The sequence below is a fragment of the Corvus hawaiiensis genome, chromosome 2 (assembly GCF_020740725.1).
Source record: "Corvus hawaiiensis isolate bCorHaw1 chromosome 2, bCorHaw1.pri.cur, whole genome shotgun sequence".
Lineage (NCBI taxonomy): Eukaryota > Metazoa > Chordata > Aves > Passeriformes > Corvidae > Corvus > Corvus hawaiiensis.
Genome location: NC_063214.1, coordinates 19,841,539 through 19,861,054, shown reverse-complemented (window position 1 = coordinate 19,861,054; position 19,516 = coordinate 19,841,539). Strand labels below are relative to the sequence as shown.

Below are 19,516 nucleotides of genomic sequence, written 5' to 3'. Positions count from 1 at the left end.
GCACAGAAAGCCAGGCACCTGCAGCAATCCTTCATGCTGTGATGTGTTATTATTGACCCAGATGAAAATGACTGACTCATCAAACAGGGATAAAAAGGGATTATGGAATCCAAAAAAGGGGAAAAAAGGGTGGTAATTGTTATATTGTTCAGTTTTCTTTAAGAGTGTGATGAGGTGAATCATGCTTCAAAGGCAGGGTGAAGGCACGCAAGGGAGTTGAGGAGTGTTAGAAGCCCTGCTCCCTGCCTGGAGCAGTAAGGAAACGTGAAGAGAAGCCATTTCTGTGGCTTGGAGAGGTGCAAGAACCTGCTAAACTGACAATATCATATTGTGCCTGAGCTGCAAGACATCAGATGGTGTACATCCCTGAAAAGAAGGATGAGATGGGGGCGCTGCCAAGGCAGAGGCATGGGTAACAGCTGCAGGAACAGCCAAGTGGTCACCCAGAAAGGGAGTGGTTGAAAGCCAATGCCCCAGTTTGTAGGATCAGACCCTCCAAACATTCTGTCAATCACAGCTGAAACCCATGCCCAACTCCTCAGCTCTCTGACAGGTGATGCATTGGGCCATACCTTCTTCCCAAGGTACTCAGATATTTCTCCAGCTCCACTGCAGACAGCTCTGAATGACTTGCCTAAAGTGAAAAGAGTGAAAAAAACCCCATGGAACAGATGTATGTACCTAATATAGATAACAAGACTGCACCAGTTCATCATGTCACTGCCTGTAGACAGGGAACAGCTCCAGATCAGTCACCCTCCACCAATCTCAGAACAAACCCACTAGAATATCACTACGCATGAGGAATTGCCATTACCAATATAAAACAGCCACACAGCACCTCCAATGCACATGTGGAAGAGGCACAGTTCCCAGCAATGTACACCAAGGCAAGGAGCAAACTACTTCTTGACTCCTCTCCCTAAGGAGGGTTGGAGGAGGGCAGGGGATGGGACAAGGCCACGCTGGGCCAAGCTCTGCTGGTTCTGGTTCCATGAGAGAGCCTTTGACCCACAGCTCCTTTGATCTATACAGAAAGGCAGAGAAGGAAAAGCAGAGCCGAGGCTCAGGGAGGAGTCACTTGACATTGGTCATTCCCAGAAGAAAGGTGTTGAGAAGCAAAGGTGAAGAAATGCAAAGAGTTCCTGAAGAGGAAGGTAGAAGAAGAAAGGGTGTGCCGGAAGCCAAAGCTGCAAAAAGAAAATGACGATGAGTAGATGATGTGGACAAATGTCAAGAGGGATTTGGAGGCTAAAGCCCCCAGTGAAACAGGAAGACAAAGCTCAACATGACCTGACAGTGCGCTGTCAGAAACCCATGCCCTGGGCTGATCCCACAGTATGGGCAGCAGAGGAGGGGGCGATTCTGCCCCTCTGCCCCTCTCAGGTGAGAGCCCACCTGCAGTGCTGCCTCCAGCTCTGGGCCTCCCAAAATCAGAACAATGTGGAGCTGCTGGAGTGAGTCCAGAGGAGGACAAAATGATGCTCCAAGGGCTGGAGCACCTCTGCCCAATTAAGACATGGGTATTGCTGCTGCTGCTACTGTGAAAGCCATTATGGAGCCTAGCACAGGCTTGAACCTCTGAGAAAGGAACCCCTATGAGTGCACCCAGGTGCTCCTCCCCACCGCCTGAGCCATGTAGTAAACTTTGGAAACCCTAAAATCACAGAACCATTTAGGCTGGAAAACCCCTCTGAGATCATTGAGTCCAACTGTTCTCCGAGCACTGCCAAGGCCACCACTAAACTTTGTCCCCAAGTGCCACATCCATATGATTTTTAAATCCCTCCAGGGATGGTGACCCCATCACTGCCCTGGGCAGCCTCTTCCAGGGCTTGACAACATTTTCAGGCTTGGAATTTTCCCTAATAGCCAACCTCAAGCTCCCGTGGCACAATTTGAGGCTGTTTCCTTTTTTCCTGCCCCTTGTTCCCTGGGAGAAGAGACTCACCCCCACCTGGCTCCACCCTCCTGTCAGGCAATTTTACAGAGTGAGAAGGTCCTCCTGAGCTTCCTTTTCTCTAGGCTGATGCCCCCAGCTCCCTCAGCCACTCCTCATCAGACTCGTGCTCATGCTCTAGCCCCCCCCTTCAGAATTGCTGCCCAGGGGTTGTGCCAGTGCTGTGGAACAGGAACAGAAGAAGGCTCCAGTGTTCTTTAGAACTACTCAAACTTATCCCACTGGGACTCAGACTTTCCATGCTGCTCTGTGCCTTAGTTTCCCCTTTCACACAAGTAGTTCTCTACCTCAGAGGAGGCTGATAAGATTATTTGATATTTCACTGTGACTTTATTTCTGTGGTAATGATAAAAACTGGAGTAGCTGTATATAGAAAAGGTCACTATGCTACAAAATACAGACACACAGCTGAAGTCCTACCTGCTTTGGGGTTTCATTTATGATAGCTTTATTGCTTATTTTAACAAATGCACAAACCCCACAAAGCTCTGAGTGTGCATTTAATTAAAGATTAAATACTAAAAATATGCCAATGCTATAGTAATTCCGCCAGCAACGGGAATTACAGCATAAAACCTTTCTTTGCTCCTGTAAACATGGTCACAGCGAATGTGTCTTTAGCCCATGACCCAATTACTACCTGTACCTGGATATTGACTCTGTCTCACGTAAAAAAGGAATCCTAAATGTCCCTCTCCACTAGATCCACTGCTGTATCTCCCCTCCCAGGTAGACACCAGTGTCCTCCTGGAGACTTATCCATGGGAATTTGCCTTAATGCCTCCCCACATTTTGGAAACAAGACATTTCCAAGAGGAAGAAGATGATCATTGTTTTGCTGTAAAAAGAAAAGATGGAACCCAAACTTGACTTCCAGCACACAGGATTTCATCTTGTAGCTGATGGCAACTGACAGAAATCATTAAAGCAGTGCCTCTGGAATTAAATTAAACAGATGGACTAGGGCTGTCTAATTGGAAGAGTGAGGGCTGTGGAAATTGGGAAACATGACAAAGCTAAAGGACAGGTCACAGAAATCACCAGCGGCACAGTGGAGACTGAAAACATCGTTCTTCTCTGAAAAACACCTTTGGAAAGTCAGTAATCTGAGGATGAAGGCTTCCTTTTTCTTAGCTGAAAACACTCATCTCAGTTCCCAGCATCCCAGCCCTTCAAAACCATGCTGAGGAACCTGTGCAGGTATCAGCAGCAGTAAAAGAGGAAGTGGTGAGAGAGCCAGTAAATTAAACACTGGAATGACCTTGATCTTGTTGCAGGCAAACAGTACCTGCAGGTCCTGCTCAGCTGGCTGCACCTCAGCCATCTCTGAGCCAGGGACAGCCCAGCTCACCTCTCCAGCAGCTGTTGGCCTGAGAAGCTAAGGACCAGAAGTCATAACACCGTCAAATCCACCACATCAGGTGGATTACACAGGAATTTGGACAAGGGGGGATGTCTTCACACTGATTGAGGGAAGGGTTAGATTAGATATAGGGAAGCAATTCTTCTTTGAGAGGGTGGTGAGGCCCTGGCACAGGCTGCCCAGAGAAGCTGCGGCAGCCCCATCCCTGAAAGCGTTCAAGGCCAGGTTGGCCAGGGCTTGGAGCAGCCAAGTCTAGTGGAAGGTGTTCCTGCCTGTGGCAGGAGGTGGAAGTGGATGATCTTCAAGGTCCCTTCCAACCCGTGATTCTGATTGTGAGATCAGTTGCTGTGGCTGGAGAAAGCAGATTTAGAGCATAACCTTTTACAGAGGGACCACACTCTAAAAACAAAACCATCCTGCATCCTTGTGCCTGTGACTTCTCCCTTCCCCAGTACACCCTGGCCACAATGTCTAGTCTGAGTTACACAGTTCTTCCTGTGGACTAGGTCCATTAGCAAACCATTTGTAAGGAATTTCAAACTCTCTGTGGGTCATGTTCCAGCTCAAGCATTTCCCACTCTGCATTGTGGACATTACAATTCTACAAACAGGATTGTGGGTCAAAACCTTGTCTAGCACAATGCCGGAGCATTGTGCAGATGGAATAAGTCTGGGTTGCATTTATGTTTGCCTCCATAAAGGACAGAATCAGAATTACAAAGGTGGGAAAAGACCTTTGAGATCATCAAGTCCAACAGTATCTAATTACTCTTCTGCTATATGGAGACAAGTTCTACTGAGCTTCAGGTATTCAAGGTCTTCTTAATTTTCAATTTAAGTCAGTATTCATCCAAAATGTGGGAAAAATAAACAGAATTTTCCCAACACAGCCAAAACCTTTTTCTTTTGGCCAGGTACACAACAAAGACAGATGCAGTGATGGCTCTGCCCTCTCAGCAAGGATCAGTCTGGAGTCCACACATTTTTTACTGTCAAGATGTTTTCATTAGCATTTCCACTTGATTTTAGGCCTGATTTTAGGTAATTATTGTCCCATGAACAGCCTTTCTCCCTGTCTCCCCTTAGCCTTTGCAACTCGGGAAGCCCTGTTCTGCTTCACCAGTCACTCGGAATGGTCAACAGTCGTCACACTCTGCTGCTGACCATTGTCCACTGGGAAAGGTGGGAGGCTCCCAAGCCCATCCCTTCGTGGACAGGCAAATAACAGGGCCCGTTGCTGCTCGGACATCAAAGTTAAACAAACAGTCCCGAGCCCCCACCTCTGGGCCTGTCTTAAGGAGCTCCCTGAGGAGGTCACGACTTTCAGCTTGTCATAGCACACATCAAAGTTTGCACCACACACGAACTCAGCACATGGATTGGAATAGTGTCACCCGAGAGCGGATATTCAGCCTTTGTGCACTGCTTTAATCCTGTGTTTTCCCAAGTAATTAAGCTTTTTTGCTTATGAACTTGTGACTAAGTAAAGCATCCCCAAGAGGTTGTAACATCAAAGCTCATTCTCCCGTCTGTCCCACATTTTCCAAAATTGGATTTCTTTTTCTCTTTTTTTTTCCTTAAATAAAAAAACCCTAATTGAATTTAGTTGTAGACTGAATATATTTAGGAGTGTCTTTAAAAGGTTACAAGAAGCCAGAGTGATCATCATGGGAACTGTGGAGCAAGGGCACAGCATTCAGCCTTTTTGCGCCAGAAAGGCTTGAACGAAAGCCCCAGCCACAGCCCCACTAGTGAGAAGGGATGGGACATCTCTTACAGGAGCGATTTTGGCTGGTGGGGTACCCACCACAACAACATCCTGCAGGTATGGGCTCATCCATGGCCAAAACCTGAGAGCTGCTGTGGAATGGCACCATCAGTTCAGCTGTACCATCTGCAGAACTCGGGAGCAGCCTGCCCTGATCTGTCACACCACATACTGGCCATAAGGAAAGTGACAAGCTCCCTTGAGTTAAGCTCTACAACACATCCCAAACTTTATGGGAACTCTCTACAGAGCTCAGTATGGCTTTAGGAAAAGGTTGAAGTGAGTCAGAAGGATGTGAGATGCACATACCTGGAGTTCCTGCTGATGGCTGCCACCATGAGAGCTGTCCAGCCAAGCTTGTGTCTTGTGTTCACATCTGCACCTTCTTCCAACAACCTGGAGAGGGGAGAGATATGGTCAGGAAGCAGATATGAAGAGAGCACCCCAAGTATCCTGGAGCTAATGAGGGAAAGCAGAATGTTTTACTGTGCAGGCACCTACTCCAGCACAGCCCAGAAGACCCCACATGAAGTTGATTCAGTACAGTTCTCACAGGTGACCAAACTTAAACATCCAGGTGATGGCAATCCCACTCCTTTCAAAGGGTGCAGTGCCAACATCTTCTTTTCTTTCTTTCTTTATTTATTCTATTTAGCCTAATTCCTGAAGAACCAATCAGCAGCAAAATGGATAAACCCAAATTTCAATGACATTTGGATCCTTTGGCTGCAAAGCACCCATTAGGCTTCAGAAGCGGGTCAGTGGACCTCCAAAGCCCATGCCATCTGCAGATACTTTGCAGTTTTCTCATATAGCATAAGAACAAATAAGACAACCCACAAAAATACCAGGCACCAAACTATCCTCAGTGCTGTGTCTCCAAAATTTTCTCAGCTTTTGCAAGATAATGGCAAGGGACATGTTCTTGCAACAGATAATTTAGCTCATCCTAAAACAAGTGCTGAACCCAAATAAAATGAAATGATAGTTCTCTCTGCAGACCACAAGGAAAGGGGGAAGTTCAGAATTGACACACAAATTTTACAGTGCTCAAGTTAAATGAGACAAACTCTAAACCCTGCATGTTCAAATCATAGAATCACTGAATGATTCACAGAAGGGTTTGGACTAGAAGGGACCTTTAACACCATCTTCTTCCATCCCCTCTGCCATAGGCATGGACACCTTCCACTAGACCTGGCTGCTCCAAGCCCTGGCCAACCTGGCCTTGAACACTTCCAGGGATGGGGCTGCCACAGCTGCTCTGGGCAACCTGTGCCAGGGCCTCAGCACCCTTACAGAGAAGAATTTCTTCCCAATATCTAATCTAGATCTCCCTTCTGTCAGTTTGAAGGCATTTTCCCTTGTCCTGCCACTGTCTGCCTGTGTAAAAGGTCCCTCTACACAACCAAATCCATGATTACAAACCCATTTTTCCTGCAGGAGCAAGGTGCTGCTGGTATCAAGGCAGGGCAGCCATGGGTCAGGCTTTAGAAAGCAAGGTGGACCATGCAGGAGTCAGCAGTTCTCTGCCCCTTGGCTTATCCTTCTCCCTTTTTGCAAATTAAGGCTTTTCCATCTTCCTTTCTGGGTGAGGCTGTCTCTGCACAGTGCATCTTTCACACAAGTGTAACAGGAAAGAGCTGTCATTAAACTTCCTGCTGGGAGAGCCACAAGTGAAGACACCAGCCATGTTCCACCTGTGCAAGCACCACACTTGAAGTTTCAAAATTCCGCCCAGAATCCCAGGCAAGGAAGTCAAGGTCAGTTGTGACCGCTTGCATGCACTGAACAAGTCAGATCTCCGCTTTAAGGACTTGGAGAGGTACACATCTGAACTCGGACAGCCTTTCCAAACTCCTTGCTCTTGGTCTGCTCTGGTGGCAATGCTGTCAGATGGTTAAGAGTGCTGGTACGGAATGAGTGAAAAGGAGGTAAACGAACCATATTCCTCTTCCTACAGTTGGAAAAAAAAAAGGAAAGCAGGAATGCTGGTCCAGGGAACACTCACAGCTATACCTACGGTGTCTTGCCAACCTTCCTCCACCTCATTGGAAACCTTCACAGTGGTTTCACTAGAAACTTATCCCAAGGAAGAAATATACTCTTATATACTGAGGCACCTGGGGTGTTCAGCCTGAAGAAGCGAAGGCTCCAGGGAAAACTTAGAGCCCCTGCCAGGGCCTAAAGAGGTTCCAAAAGACCTGGAGAGGGACTTTGGACAAGGGCATGGAGTGACAGGGAGGATGGCTTCCCATGGACAGAAGGCAGGGTTAGACTGGATATTGGGAAGAAATTCTTGGCTGTGAGGGTGGTGAGGCCCTGGCACAGGTTGCCCAGAGAAGCTGTGGCTGTCTTATCCCTGAGAGTGTCCAATACCAGGTTGGGCAGGGCTTGTGGCACCCTGGCCTAGTGGAAGGTGTCTCTGCCCATAGCAGAAGGGTTGGAACTAGATGGTCTGGAAGCTCCCTCCCAACCAAACCCTTCGATGCTATGATATATGGTATGATAATCCTAAAGTTATGTCCAACCAGCAATACCACTGCCTAAACTTTGGCTCATATCTTGAACACAGCTGAACACAGTTCACCCCACTGACTGGAGAAACTACCCAGATAAACATCATCTGAATAAAAAGCCTGTATTCCTCTCCAGTTGGACTACTTGCCTTATTTGACTGAGACTGGGGCATGAGAGCCAACAGGCAGATGGCTTCAGCCAAGCTCTACACAGAAGCATGTTGGTGAACTCTTCTGACTCAAGTGGTGGTATGACATACAGTTAATGGGTCTGGGTGGACAATTTGTCCACCCTTTTTTTGACAGAAGGCATGGCCACCACTGGTGTCCTGGTTCTGGATGCTCTGAACTGTTCATCAGGCACTTGGACAGAGACCTAATAGCTGAAAGAATAGAATCGTAACTGGCAGCCTTCATTTGCAGCTCCCAACTGTGATTCAGGAGGCTGTGACCACTGTAAATGATCACAGCATTGACAGAAGGTTTATGCTCTCTTTACCGGGGTTACAAGCTGAAGTTTAATGGTAATGAACTATCTGGCAGGTCAACAACAGGACCTTGGTCCAAAGAAGTTTGATACTTGAGAACAAATTTTCACATAGAATCCATATCAGATCCAATTTTTATTTCTTTTTTCTATGCAGTTTAATATCTGAAGACCCACTCAGCACTGTGATGGAGAGCAGGGATGATTCACCTACAGTCTTATGGGGGTTTGGATCTACTTGCCCTGCACATGACTAACACAGGTCAGGCTGCAGCTCCTGCATTATACAATGGTCCAGTAAACTCATCTGGGGAGTTGCACAAGACCAGCCTTGGTCCCCCACAAGGTATGGCATAGAATTATGGAATCATTTGGGTTGGAAAAGCCCCTCTGAGACCATTAAGTCCAACCATTCCCCCAACACTGCCAAGCTCACCACTAACCCACGTCCCCAAGTGCTACATCCACACATCTATTAAATCCCTCCAGGGATGGGGATTCCACCACTGCCCCAGGCAGCCTGTGCCAGGGCTGGACAACCCTCTCCATGAAGAATTTGTGAAAATATCCTTATGCTTTCTCCTTTGCCAGCGCCACATCCCTGCAAGTGAACACTAAGAGCATGTTGCCAGTTCTGCTGTCTGAAGAGCCCTCTCAGACAACAGTCTGCTGAAAGGAGAAATATTCCTGTGCAGCCCCAAAGCTTTCCATCCTGGTGAGGCTGGATGTGCCCAGACACACAAGGGATAGCAGATTGCTATCTGCAGAGATCAGCTCCCGTTGCAGCTCCGCTTACAGAGATGTTTGCACTCACAACAGAGATAAGACAGCCTGACTCAGACCCACGGCCACTGCTGGTCACACCATCACCTGCTCCAGCTGGAAGGACACTGCCTGCGGGAGAAATCCATACCACAGCTCCATCTGTGCCGTGTCCTCTGTGAAGGCACAGGGAGTTGCTCCCCCAGCTGGAAAGCTGCACGCTCACTGCCACTACAGGAACCAATTCCAGCTCCCGCAGACCCTGAGGAGCCATTCCCACCAGCACCAGAGCTGTCAGGATGCTGCAACGGCAGACATCTTACTGTCTCCCCCTGATTCACCCCAGCTGCTTCCAAAAATCCTTTCCCGGACATTGTGATGCCTAGTCCCCTTCCACTTGTCTCTCAGAGTGGTGTGGACCAACATGTTCAAGCTATTTCTGAATTTCATTGTATTTACTTGTCCATTTGAAAGCAGTAACATTCACATCACTCCCTTCCTACAGCACGTCAGTGTGACAGCCTATAGCCACAGAAAAGCCAGGAAATAAAGGCAGCTTGATGACAAGGGAGAGGGAGCCTGAAAGAGGAACCCAGAAGGGGCAAGGCAACCCCAACACCAAAACTCTGCAGGATGGAGGCACACAAACCCCTACAGGCTGGGAACTTTTGCCTGGCAATAAAAGCCTTAAAGCCCAACACCAATCACTGATTAACAGCCTCAGTAGAGTTTAATTAATGTAATTTTGCGAAGTATCAGCCCTATTTGCACTTGGCCATGGTATTTATATGATTTTACATTAAAGGGGCAGAGAGACCATCCTGGTCACCTTCTGCCAGCCACTGGGTTGCTCTGCTGCAAAGGGTCAGTCTTAATTTCATCTGTCATGAGATTTAACATTTCATGGGAGGGTTTGGACTGGAAGTGACCTTGAAGATCATCCAGTTCCAACCCCGTTGCCACAGCCAGGGACACCTTCCACTAGACCAGGTTGCTCCAAGCCCCATCCAACCTGTCCTTGAACACTTCCAGGGATAGGGCAGCCACAGGGATGGATATTTCTTCCCAATATACAATCTAACCCCACATTGTGTCAGTGTGAAGTCCCCCTTCTCCTGTTACATTTGTTTTCTCATAAATGGGACCTGCAGTGAAACTCTTCAGCATCTCCCTGTGAGACAAAGGACAGGACATCAGCCTTTATTTAAAATAAAAATATGACATTTTAAACTAAAATATGAGAGATTTACATTAGATATTGGGATTCACATTCCCTGTGAGGCCCTGGCACAGGCTGCCCAGAGCAGCTGCGGCTGCCCCATCCCTGCAAGTGTCCAAGGCCAGCTTAGAAAGGACTTGGATCAACCTGGTCTAGTTGGAGGTGTCCTTGTCCATGGCAGAATGGTTGGGACTAGATGATCTTTAAGGTCCCTTCCAACCAAAGCCATTCTGTTATCCTGTGATTTTAGAATTCTCAAGGCTCTTTGGAGTCACTGAAAAATACCTGTAAACTCACTGAAAGGCTTTTTTCTCTACAGACACAGTGGAAGGACATACTGAATAATGAATTATCTCCATTCCTTTAAAAAAAAAAAATCCTAGTCTGGCAGTCAAACCTGTTTAACCATTGTGCATCCAACAGGAAGGATGTTGGAGCCTCTCCTGTGGGATTAGGTTACAGCTTGGAGCAAAGGTACTAGGATCAGTCAAGTAGTTTTCCATTCAGGAATCTAGATCACCATAAGCATCTGGAATGCCACATCACTGAGCCCAGTGAGAGAATTACTCGTATCACATCATCTACCATAATATGCATTGACATTTCATTTAGGAGCTGGATTCCTTTTTTTTTTTTGTTAAATCATTGCAGGATGCTCAGCAACTTAACAGATTTTCAGACAACTGAACTTTATGTTCAGGGTCTTCAGGCCCATCACTTACTTTTTCTCTGCCTGATTTAATGATATGACAATCAATAAAGCCACGACCACTGCTCCGATCCCAGACAGCCAAATGTATTTACCAGAAGGAGTATTTTATTTTAATTAAATAAAATCCTCTGATCAATGTTTAGGATGTTTATCCACATTTTAACCAAGTAAGAGCCAGGACACTCACCTCCTAAGGAGTTTCTCACATGGATACAGCTCTATTAGCGCCATTTCCAGTGTTCTCAAATGACAAACTGTTCCTTGACTGTGGCAGTGCCACCAAGATGTCCCTGCCCATGGCAGGGGTTGGACTAGATGACCTTTAAAGGTCTCTTCCAACCCTAATTCTTCTGGGATTCTGTGACTCAAGACCCAGTCAGGAGAAGAACCCCAAGTCAGAGATGGTGCTGTTTCCGATGGGGGAAGTACTCATAATTAAGGGATTCCAGTTAAACTTTTTTTTTTTTTAATGGTTTCAGGGCAGAAAGCTGACAGAAGGCAGGGTTAGATTGACTATTAGGGAGAATTTTTGCCCTGCAGGGGTGGTGAGGCCCTGGCACAGGCTGCCCAGAGTCTGCCTCATCCCTGGAAGTGCTCAAGGCCAGGCTGGATGGGGTTTGAAGCCACCTGGTCTAGTGGAAGGTGTCGCTGTCCATTGCAGAGGGTTGGAACTGGGGGTGAGCTTTAAGGCCCTTTCCAACCCAAACCACTCTGTGATTCCCTGATTCTATGAACTCACTGTCTGCTCTGGAATTTGCTGGAGGAATCTGGGCAGAGCAGCACCCACTGCTTTGTGCATATGCTCTATTTTACCTCGAGACAGCAGCTCCCAAAGCTTCAGCACTTTGATCCCCGCAGAAGAGATAAAGAGCCCACGTCGGCAGCGATGAGCCTTCTCCCCCCACTGCCCCCGGACAGATGTGCCTTCTATTCACCCCGCCACTGGGGTTCTGGGTGACTGACTCAGTGACACTGCTGAGCCCAGAGGGCATGTTTGAGTTTGTGCTCAGTGCCGGGAGCATGCCCAGCACTCCCTCCTGACAGGTGGAGGAAGAGGAAGCTGGAAACTTGAACTTTTGCAACAACAATAGCTTCTGTTTCTCTCAGCCCTGTCCCAATATGTCACTGTTTAACTGCAGAGTGGGGGACACTCTCAGATGTGCTCACCCTCTTGGGAATGGCCCTCTGCTTTGCAGAAGAAGGGGGGAAGAAAAACATCCCAACTGAACAATATCTCGGAACACGAAAGCACAATCCCTGCTAGAGGCCAGGGAAAGGATCTGCCTGGACAGGAGGACACAGCAAGCTGCTAAAACCCCTTTGATGCAGCTGCTGTCTTCTTGCATAGAGCTCACGGCTGTTTCTCACCCCTCACCATCATTCCAGGGCCAGTAACACACCATGGTGCTCCGTGAAAACGTATGGACTGGCACACTGGGGGGCAGGGTAGATGCAGATGAGATGGGAAGACAGGACAAGGCAAGGCAAGGCAAGGCAAGGCAAGGCAGAGAGGAATAGCATTTCTCTGCAGCTCTCAAGGCAGGAAGGCTGCTCCCAGGACATGGGGGGATCCTGGAGGAATCCTGGTAACCCTAACACTGACAGCCAAACAGGCCATGCGGAGAGACCAGTGGCCAAGGAGAAACTCCTGGAAATAAGTTTTCAAAATCAAAGGGAAGCTCTTATAAGGCCAAATTTCAGGACGTAAAGCAAACTCTGAAAGGAGAGCAGGTCTGAAGGCACAGTGGATGGGCAAAACCACCATAGGTGAGAGCACACAAAGTGGGGAAAGTCAGAGGTACAACCCAAGCTTGAAAAGACTAATACAGACATGCAAGTAGCTGTGGCTGCCCCATGCCTGTAAATGTTCAAAACCAGGTTGGTTGGGGCTTGGAGCAACCTGGATTAGTGGAAGATGTCCCTGTCCATGGCAGAGGTCTGGAACTGGATAAGCTTCAAGGTGCCCTCCAACTCAAACCCTTCTGTGATTCTACAGTTGGCATCACCAGGTTTGGAAGAGAATGTGAAACCTTACATGGAGTAGCCCCAGTTCAGGCACCCTAATGCAATAGCTGAGCTGTGTGCCAGAAAAATACCCCACCAGCCTGCCAGCCTGCTCTGGCAGAGGCCAGCAGCAGAAGTGGGAAAAGACCCTGAGTCACCACTGTTTGCAGAGGGATTTGAGCATAATACACTAACTTCTGGCAATCCACTTCCACTGGAGGTGGCTTGTGTTACCTGCTCAACTTACTCTGCGCAGGTCCAAACTCAAGTGTCAAGACTCCCTCACATCCACCAACATTCACAGTTTATGTGCTGTGTAAGCAAGCACTCGGCATGTTTTTAACCTGCTGCCTGACATCTTCCAAGGCGCCCCTCAGCTCCTGAGCTGTGAGGAAAGTGGAATAATTGCTCCCCTGGTTGTACAGGCCACATCCATGCTGGTGGACTGCTTCTCCTCCAAACCCAGAGCGGCTCAGAGAGGCTATCCTGCACTCAGCCCTGCTGATAAACACCTCCACTAACTCGAATTAACCCTATGATGGTTCCCAGATACATTCCACACATCCAGAAACTCCCACACATCCAGGTGTGTTGGTGTCTGCTTCCAGAGAGAGGGATCTGGGATTTAAGGGCTTTAAAGCTGTTTGGGAAAGAACCATGAGATCTCCTGTCTCCCATGGTTGGCTTGGTGCCGACAGCAGTGACACTGCTCTGTGACTCAGTGTGCAAACTCAAACAATCCTGTGAGGCCAAAATACACCAAGAAACAGATTAAAAAGGGCAGTTTTCCAGCTATGTAGTACAGGAAAGCACAGCACACACAAGTCTCCCCAATACTTCATTGCCAACGTGAAGAAATCTGGGCTGTTGTATCTGCTCTGAATTCCCAGAGCCGCAGGCCAAATCAAACTCAATAACCAGTAACAAAACTTCCACTGAAACCCAGTCCTGGATAATTTGGCCATTTAGGAGAAAAGATTAAAGGGGACATTTACATGATAAACATATTTTCATTCTAAAAACCCCAGATGTCTGTAACTCAGATACACACAGACAAATGCAGGCCCAACATCATATAAACATGGAGCAATGGAAATACATGTAATTATAAATCATCTCCCTGCTGAAGATGTGTCACAGCTGTTCAGGACCGAGATAAAGTACATGATGGCTAGTGGCCAGAGGCCATCATGCTCCAGGAGCCAATGACACGACTCTTCTGTTCACCCTACAAAGCATTCAGGCATCCCTCGAGCCTCAGTCACGACACTCACAGTTATTCTGTGAGAGAAAATGCTTCAACAGGTACAACACGGGATACCTGCTCCCATAAAGGCCCACCTCCTCCACACAGTGTCTTCCAATGATCTGATGTTCCAAGTAAGCAAAGCCTGACTCACTACAGAGGGATTTTTTACCCAGTCTCTGAATTCAAATGCAGTCTTTGAATTCTTTAACGAATCCTTGAGCCAGGAAGCAAACAGAAGGTGCTGCTGTACCCCCAGTCCACTGCCCAAACTGGAGAGAATTGACAAGGTTACAGTTGGGAGACACCTTAAAGCTCATCTTGTTCCTACTTCCTCTCATGGGCAGGAACACCTTCCACTAGACCAGTTGCTCTAACCCCTGTCAAACCTGGCCTTGAACACTTCCAGAGACAGGGATGGGGGAAATCTTGCTCAATGACCTCTGCTGCTTACAAACAGGGAAGAAGACACAAGCACAGTCTGGAGGAAGCAGCACTGTGATGAGTCAGAGCCAAGATGAGTGGTGCTGCTTGAAAACAAGAGAGATCACTGTTTGGGGCAATCAAGCCTGACTTAGTTGTTTCTGCATCTCCTCCACCTAAAAAATCAGCTTGAGGAGAGCAGACTCAGCTGCAGCAACTGACACAGAGCTTCCTGCCCCACTGCCATGTCCCTCTGGACCCCTGTGAGAGCAGGAGAGCACCTGGTCAGCTCCAGATCTCATTACCACACAGATTTGGGTGGCTGCCTGCTGTTAGGAATGAGGCTGATAACAGGCATCTGACACATACTCTGTGTCTCCATGAGTCACAGTTGCACAGTGCTGAGGAAAACACTGCTCCATCATGGTTATCTGGTGAGAAAACTGCTAAAAGCCTGTGCTTTTGGGGTGGCTTATTAGGAGACAAAGCTGGAACACAAAGAATCAATATTATTACTGAATATCAACACAAGTGGGATTGAGGTGGGCATTTTTTATGCCTTTGTTTCTCGCTTTCTCTCCAAATGCACAGAACAACTGAGGCTGAGGGAAATTATCTACATTAATTAGGTGTTATCTTCTGTGCTGGCTAACAGCATGAAGGGCTTGGAGGGAAGAGCTGGTTTGCCACATGCTCCAAAGGGGATGCTCTCAGAAGTTAACACGTTCTTTCACCTCAATGAAAAATTCAGCCTGGTTCCCTGCATTGAACAAGTGGTTAAAGATGAGAAAACTTGTCTGGGAGCTCAGAGGAGCTCAGGGAGAGGCAATCCTACAGCAGAGGGGCTGGATCCAGCCTGTGGATTTGCATTCTTCCCTCAGCAATACAAACATGTGTGTTCCAGTGAGGTCTGTCTGGTATGCCTGAAAGGCCTGTTCATTCTCAACAGAGTTAAAAATCACTGCTTGGAACAATTACAGAATCATGGAATGGTTTGGGTTGGGAGAAACCTTAAAGTTCAGCTAGTTCTAACCCCCTCTGCCACAGGCAGGGACACCTTCCACTAGACCTGACTGCTCCAAGACCTGGCCAACCTGCCCTTGAACACTTCCAGGGATGGGGCAGCCATAGCTGCTCTGGCCAGCCGGTGTCAGGGACTCACTACCCTCACAGGGAAGAATTTCTTCCCAATATCTCATCTAACTCTGCCCTCTGTCAGTCTGAAGCCATGCCCCCTTGTCCTGTCACTCCAGGCCCTTGGAGTCCCTCTCCAGCTCTCTTGCAGCTCCTTTAGGCCCCGGCAGGGGCTCTAAGGTCTTCCTGAAGCCTTCTCTTCTCCAGGCTGAACACCCCCAGCTCTCCCAGCCTGTCTCCAGAGCAGAGGGGCTCCAGCAGCCCTTGGAGCATCTTCATGGCCTCCTCTGGGCTCACTCCAGCAGCGCCACATCCTTCTTATGATGAGGGCCCCAGAGCTAGAATCAGTACTTCAGGTGGGGTCTCATGATCTTCTTGGTACCTCCCACCCTCTCTCACATGGCCATTTTCTACACTTTAGACCTAAAAGATTGCATTTCCTAGTCACTATATTCTCATGTTTTCATGTGCAGAGGGCCATGACCAGCTGTCAGCTGAAGAAGGCACTTGGAAAAGGTCAGCACCCCACTTCAAACAAGCCTGAAGCTGTATTAGAAATACCACCCTCTCAGCCTCCCCTCTCCTGACTCCCCAGGGGACAGTAGTGTGAAGGGAGGACAGGTCATGTTCCATGTATGGTGCTGCCCAGCTGGATTGTCACACTCCTGCCCTGTCAAGGCTCAATTTGAACTTTGCCCCTTGCAGGTGGAGAGAGCACTGAAGGCAAGACTGTCTCCTCTGTCAGCTCTGCAGTAGCTCTGGCAATCCTGGGCTCTGGAAGCTTGTTGTCAAGAGATGCATGGAATCAGAGAGTGGTTGGGGTGGGAAGTGACTTCTGGAGATCACCTTGTCCAACCTTCTCCTTAAGGAGGTTCACCCACAACAGGCTGCACAGGCTTGTGTCCAAGTGGGGTTTGAATATCCCCAAGGAAGAAGACTCCACAGACTCTCTGGGCAGGCTGTTCCAGTGCTCTGTCACATTCATAGTACAAGGTTCTTTCTCATATTGAGATGGAACTTCCTGTGCACCAGTTTCTCCTGATGCCCCTTGTCCTGCTGCTGGGCACAATCGAGCAGAACCTGGTCGATCCTCTGACAACCTCCCTGCAAACACTGACAGAAAACGATGAGCTCCCCTCTCAAGTCATCTCTTCTTGAGGCTGAACAGCCCCAGCTCCCTCAGCCTTTCCTTGTAAGAGGGATGCTCCAGTCCCCTCATCATGTTTGAGGCTGAAACTGCCTGCAGCAGGGCGAGTCAGTAGTTTTCACCATTCATGCTTTTTGCACAAGCAAAGGCATGTGCCAAGCAGAGTTAGGCAAAAAACTTCAAACAGTGGGAAGGCTGCCAGACCCACAGGGAACAGGATGGGAAGGAGAGCCTTTGCAGAGGGATCTGGACAGGCTAGCTCGATAGGTTGAGGCCACTGTATGAGGTTCAATAAGGTCAAGTGCTGTGTCCTGCACTTAGATCACCACAACCCTGTGCAGAGCTACAGGCTGGGAGCACAGTGGCTGAAAAGTGCACAGCAGGAAAGGCTCTGGGGGTGCTGGCTGGCAGCAGCTGAACGTAAGTCAGGTGTGCCCAGGTGGGCAAGAAGGCAAATGGCACCCTGACTTGTATCAGCTACAGTGTGGCCAGCAAGCCCGACGCAATGACTGTTTGCTTGTACTAGGCACTGACTAGGTACCTCAAATCCTGTGTGCGGTTCTAGGCTCCTCGTGACCAGAAAGACTTTGAGATGCTGGAGAAGGGCATCCAGAGAAGGGCAGTGGAGCTGCTGAAGGGTCTGGAGCAAAGGGGCTGATGAGGAGTGGCTGAGGGAGCTGGGGGGACTCAACCTGGAGAAAAGGAGGCTCAGGGGGGACCTTCTCACTCTGTACAACTCTCTGAAAGGAGGGTGTAGCCAGGTGGGGGTCAGGCTCTTCTCACAGGAGAGGAAACAGCCTCAAGTTGTGCTATGGGAGGTTTAGGTTGGATGTTTGGAAAAATTTCTTCATGGAAAAGGTCGTCAAGCTCTGGTGCAGTGATGGAGTCCCCATCCCTGAAGGGACTTAACTGACATGTAGATGTGGCACTTGGAGACATGGTTTAGTGGTGGGCTTGGCAGTGCTGGGGGATTGGTTGGACTCAATGATCTCAGAAGGCTTTTCCAACCCAAATGATTCTGTAATTCTGTGACAGAGCACAGAAACAAAGGGAGAAGCTGTAGATGTGCAGCCCAGCAGGATGGCATACAGCCGCCAGCCCTGCCCTGACCAGCTGGAGCACAAAGCATCCCTCTTGCTGTTCTGCCTGGCCAGGCTCACAAATCACCCAGACATCCCTAAACAGCAGCTTCCTGCAATTACAAGCAGCAGAACACATGTGCCAATTAGCTGCACACCAATATCCTCTTTGGCCCTTGATCCAGGCCAGATCTCAGCCCTAGGGTGCAGCAGACCCAGGCTGCTTCATCCAAGATCCTGGAGACTGGATGGAACATCCCCTGGCTGCAAGCCAAGAGGGCTCTCCTCTCCTTCTCCTTGTCCTCGGCTATCCTTCTCTTCTCTTTCCTTCTACACAGAGACAGCAGCTCCCACCTCCCCAGGTGCCTGTGCTGGGTGGGAGATCTCAGCCAGAGACAGAAACACATGTGTGGTGTACACAGGAGAGCAGCAATGTCTCTTCCCATCCTACACGAGCTGTCAGGCTGTCAAAAAAATCTGAATTCCATACTGGATGAGGGCAGCACTCAGGACCTGGGACACTTTTCGGATTCTGAGAGATACCAGGTAGGAGTGCCAGGCTCTGTTCAAGAAGCAACTCCAAGGTTCTCACGAGTCTCACTTTATGGGAGACTTGCTTTCCTCCCACAGTCCTAGACCTTGTCCCCTGGCACTGGGTGCAGCAATTGGTCAGTGACACAGCAGTGCTGCTCACAAACCATCCTGAGAACCTTTGAGTCTCTCCCGGCAGGTTTGGCCACAGGAAGAACATGCCTCCTGGGGACCAGTCACATGCTGAGCCTGAGAAACTGGCTTTTTGTTACCACCTCAGGGAATGTAATGCTGCTAGATGCTCCTGAAAGGTGCCATGGCACCACCCCAATGGGACAGGCACAGCCAACTGTGACAAAAAGCCTGCTGCCATGGGAGAGGAGCTCTGGAGATGCTCCACTCCCTAACAGCTATATCTTTGGTCACCCAACCACTCACTTCCATGACTTCCTTGGGCAGGTGGATCTCTCTCCTCTGCTCCTTATGGGACAAAAGGCTCTTGGAGAACTCCTGGCTCAGGCTGAGGAGCCCACAAGGGCTGTTTGTTCAGAGACAGACCCCAACAAATGAGCCTCTGTGGGATGTCACTCACAGGGGTACGTTCTATCTGCACAGCACAGCCTCACACTGCCCTCTCTCAGCACAAGGAAGTGCGATCCACCTCCTACTCAACAAGTAATGGTGCTCCCCATCTCTCCCCACCCACTCTGGATCTGAGATGGTGAGGTGAGCACCCCATGGGGGCTGGGAGCAGCCAGCCCCTTCCTTTCCCAAGTGCTGACAGGCTTTCCTGCCTTCCCAGCCCTTGGCACACTGCTCTCACACATCTCAGAACCCTGCTCACCTCTTGACTTCTGAAACGTTGTTAATCCTTGCAGCTTCCAGAAGAGCATCCTCTGAAATGCAGAAAGAAGGGAGAGGGAGTTAGTATGGAGGCACACACACAGACATCCTAACCTGGAATGTGCAGGGGCTGCTGCTGCTCAGAGCTCTCATTGACCACCCCAGTGAGCAAGGGGCTATTCCCGTGAGCAGGTTACCCAAAAACTTCTCGCTGTCTTGGTGACTGACCCCTGTCCCCCATCACACACTCTGCGAACAGGGGGCTGTGGGATGCAGCAGGAATCCCAGGGCAGTGGGCACTGTCACCCCAGGGTGTCAC

General features: G+C 48.9%; 1 protein-coding gene across 2 annotated transcripts in view; it reads right to left on the bottom strand.

Moving 5' to 3' along the window:
• The window catches only part of CLPB (caseinolytic mitochondrial matrix peptidase chaperone subunit B), a 74,187-nt gene that overhangs the window by 53,316 nt on the left and 1,355 nt on the right, over positions 1-19,516 (bottom strand). For both annotated transcript variants that reach the window (XM_048293917.1, XM_048293916.1), the window contains exons 2-3: positions 19,199-19,250; positions 5,401-5,487 (exon numbers count right to left, since the gene is read on the bottom strand). In XM_048293917.1, coding sequence (XP_048149874.1) covers positions 5,401-5,487; positions 19,199-19,250 — 139 coding nt within the window. The remainder of the gene's footprint in view (positions 1-5,400; positions 5,488-19,198; positions 19,251-19,516) is intronic.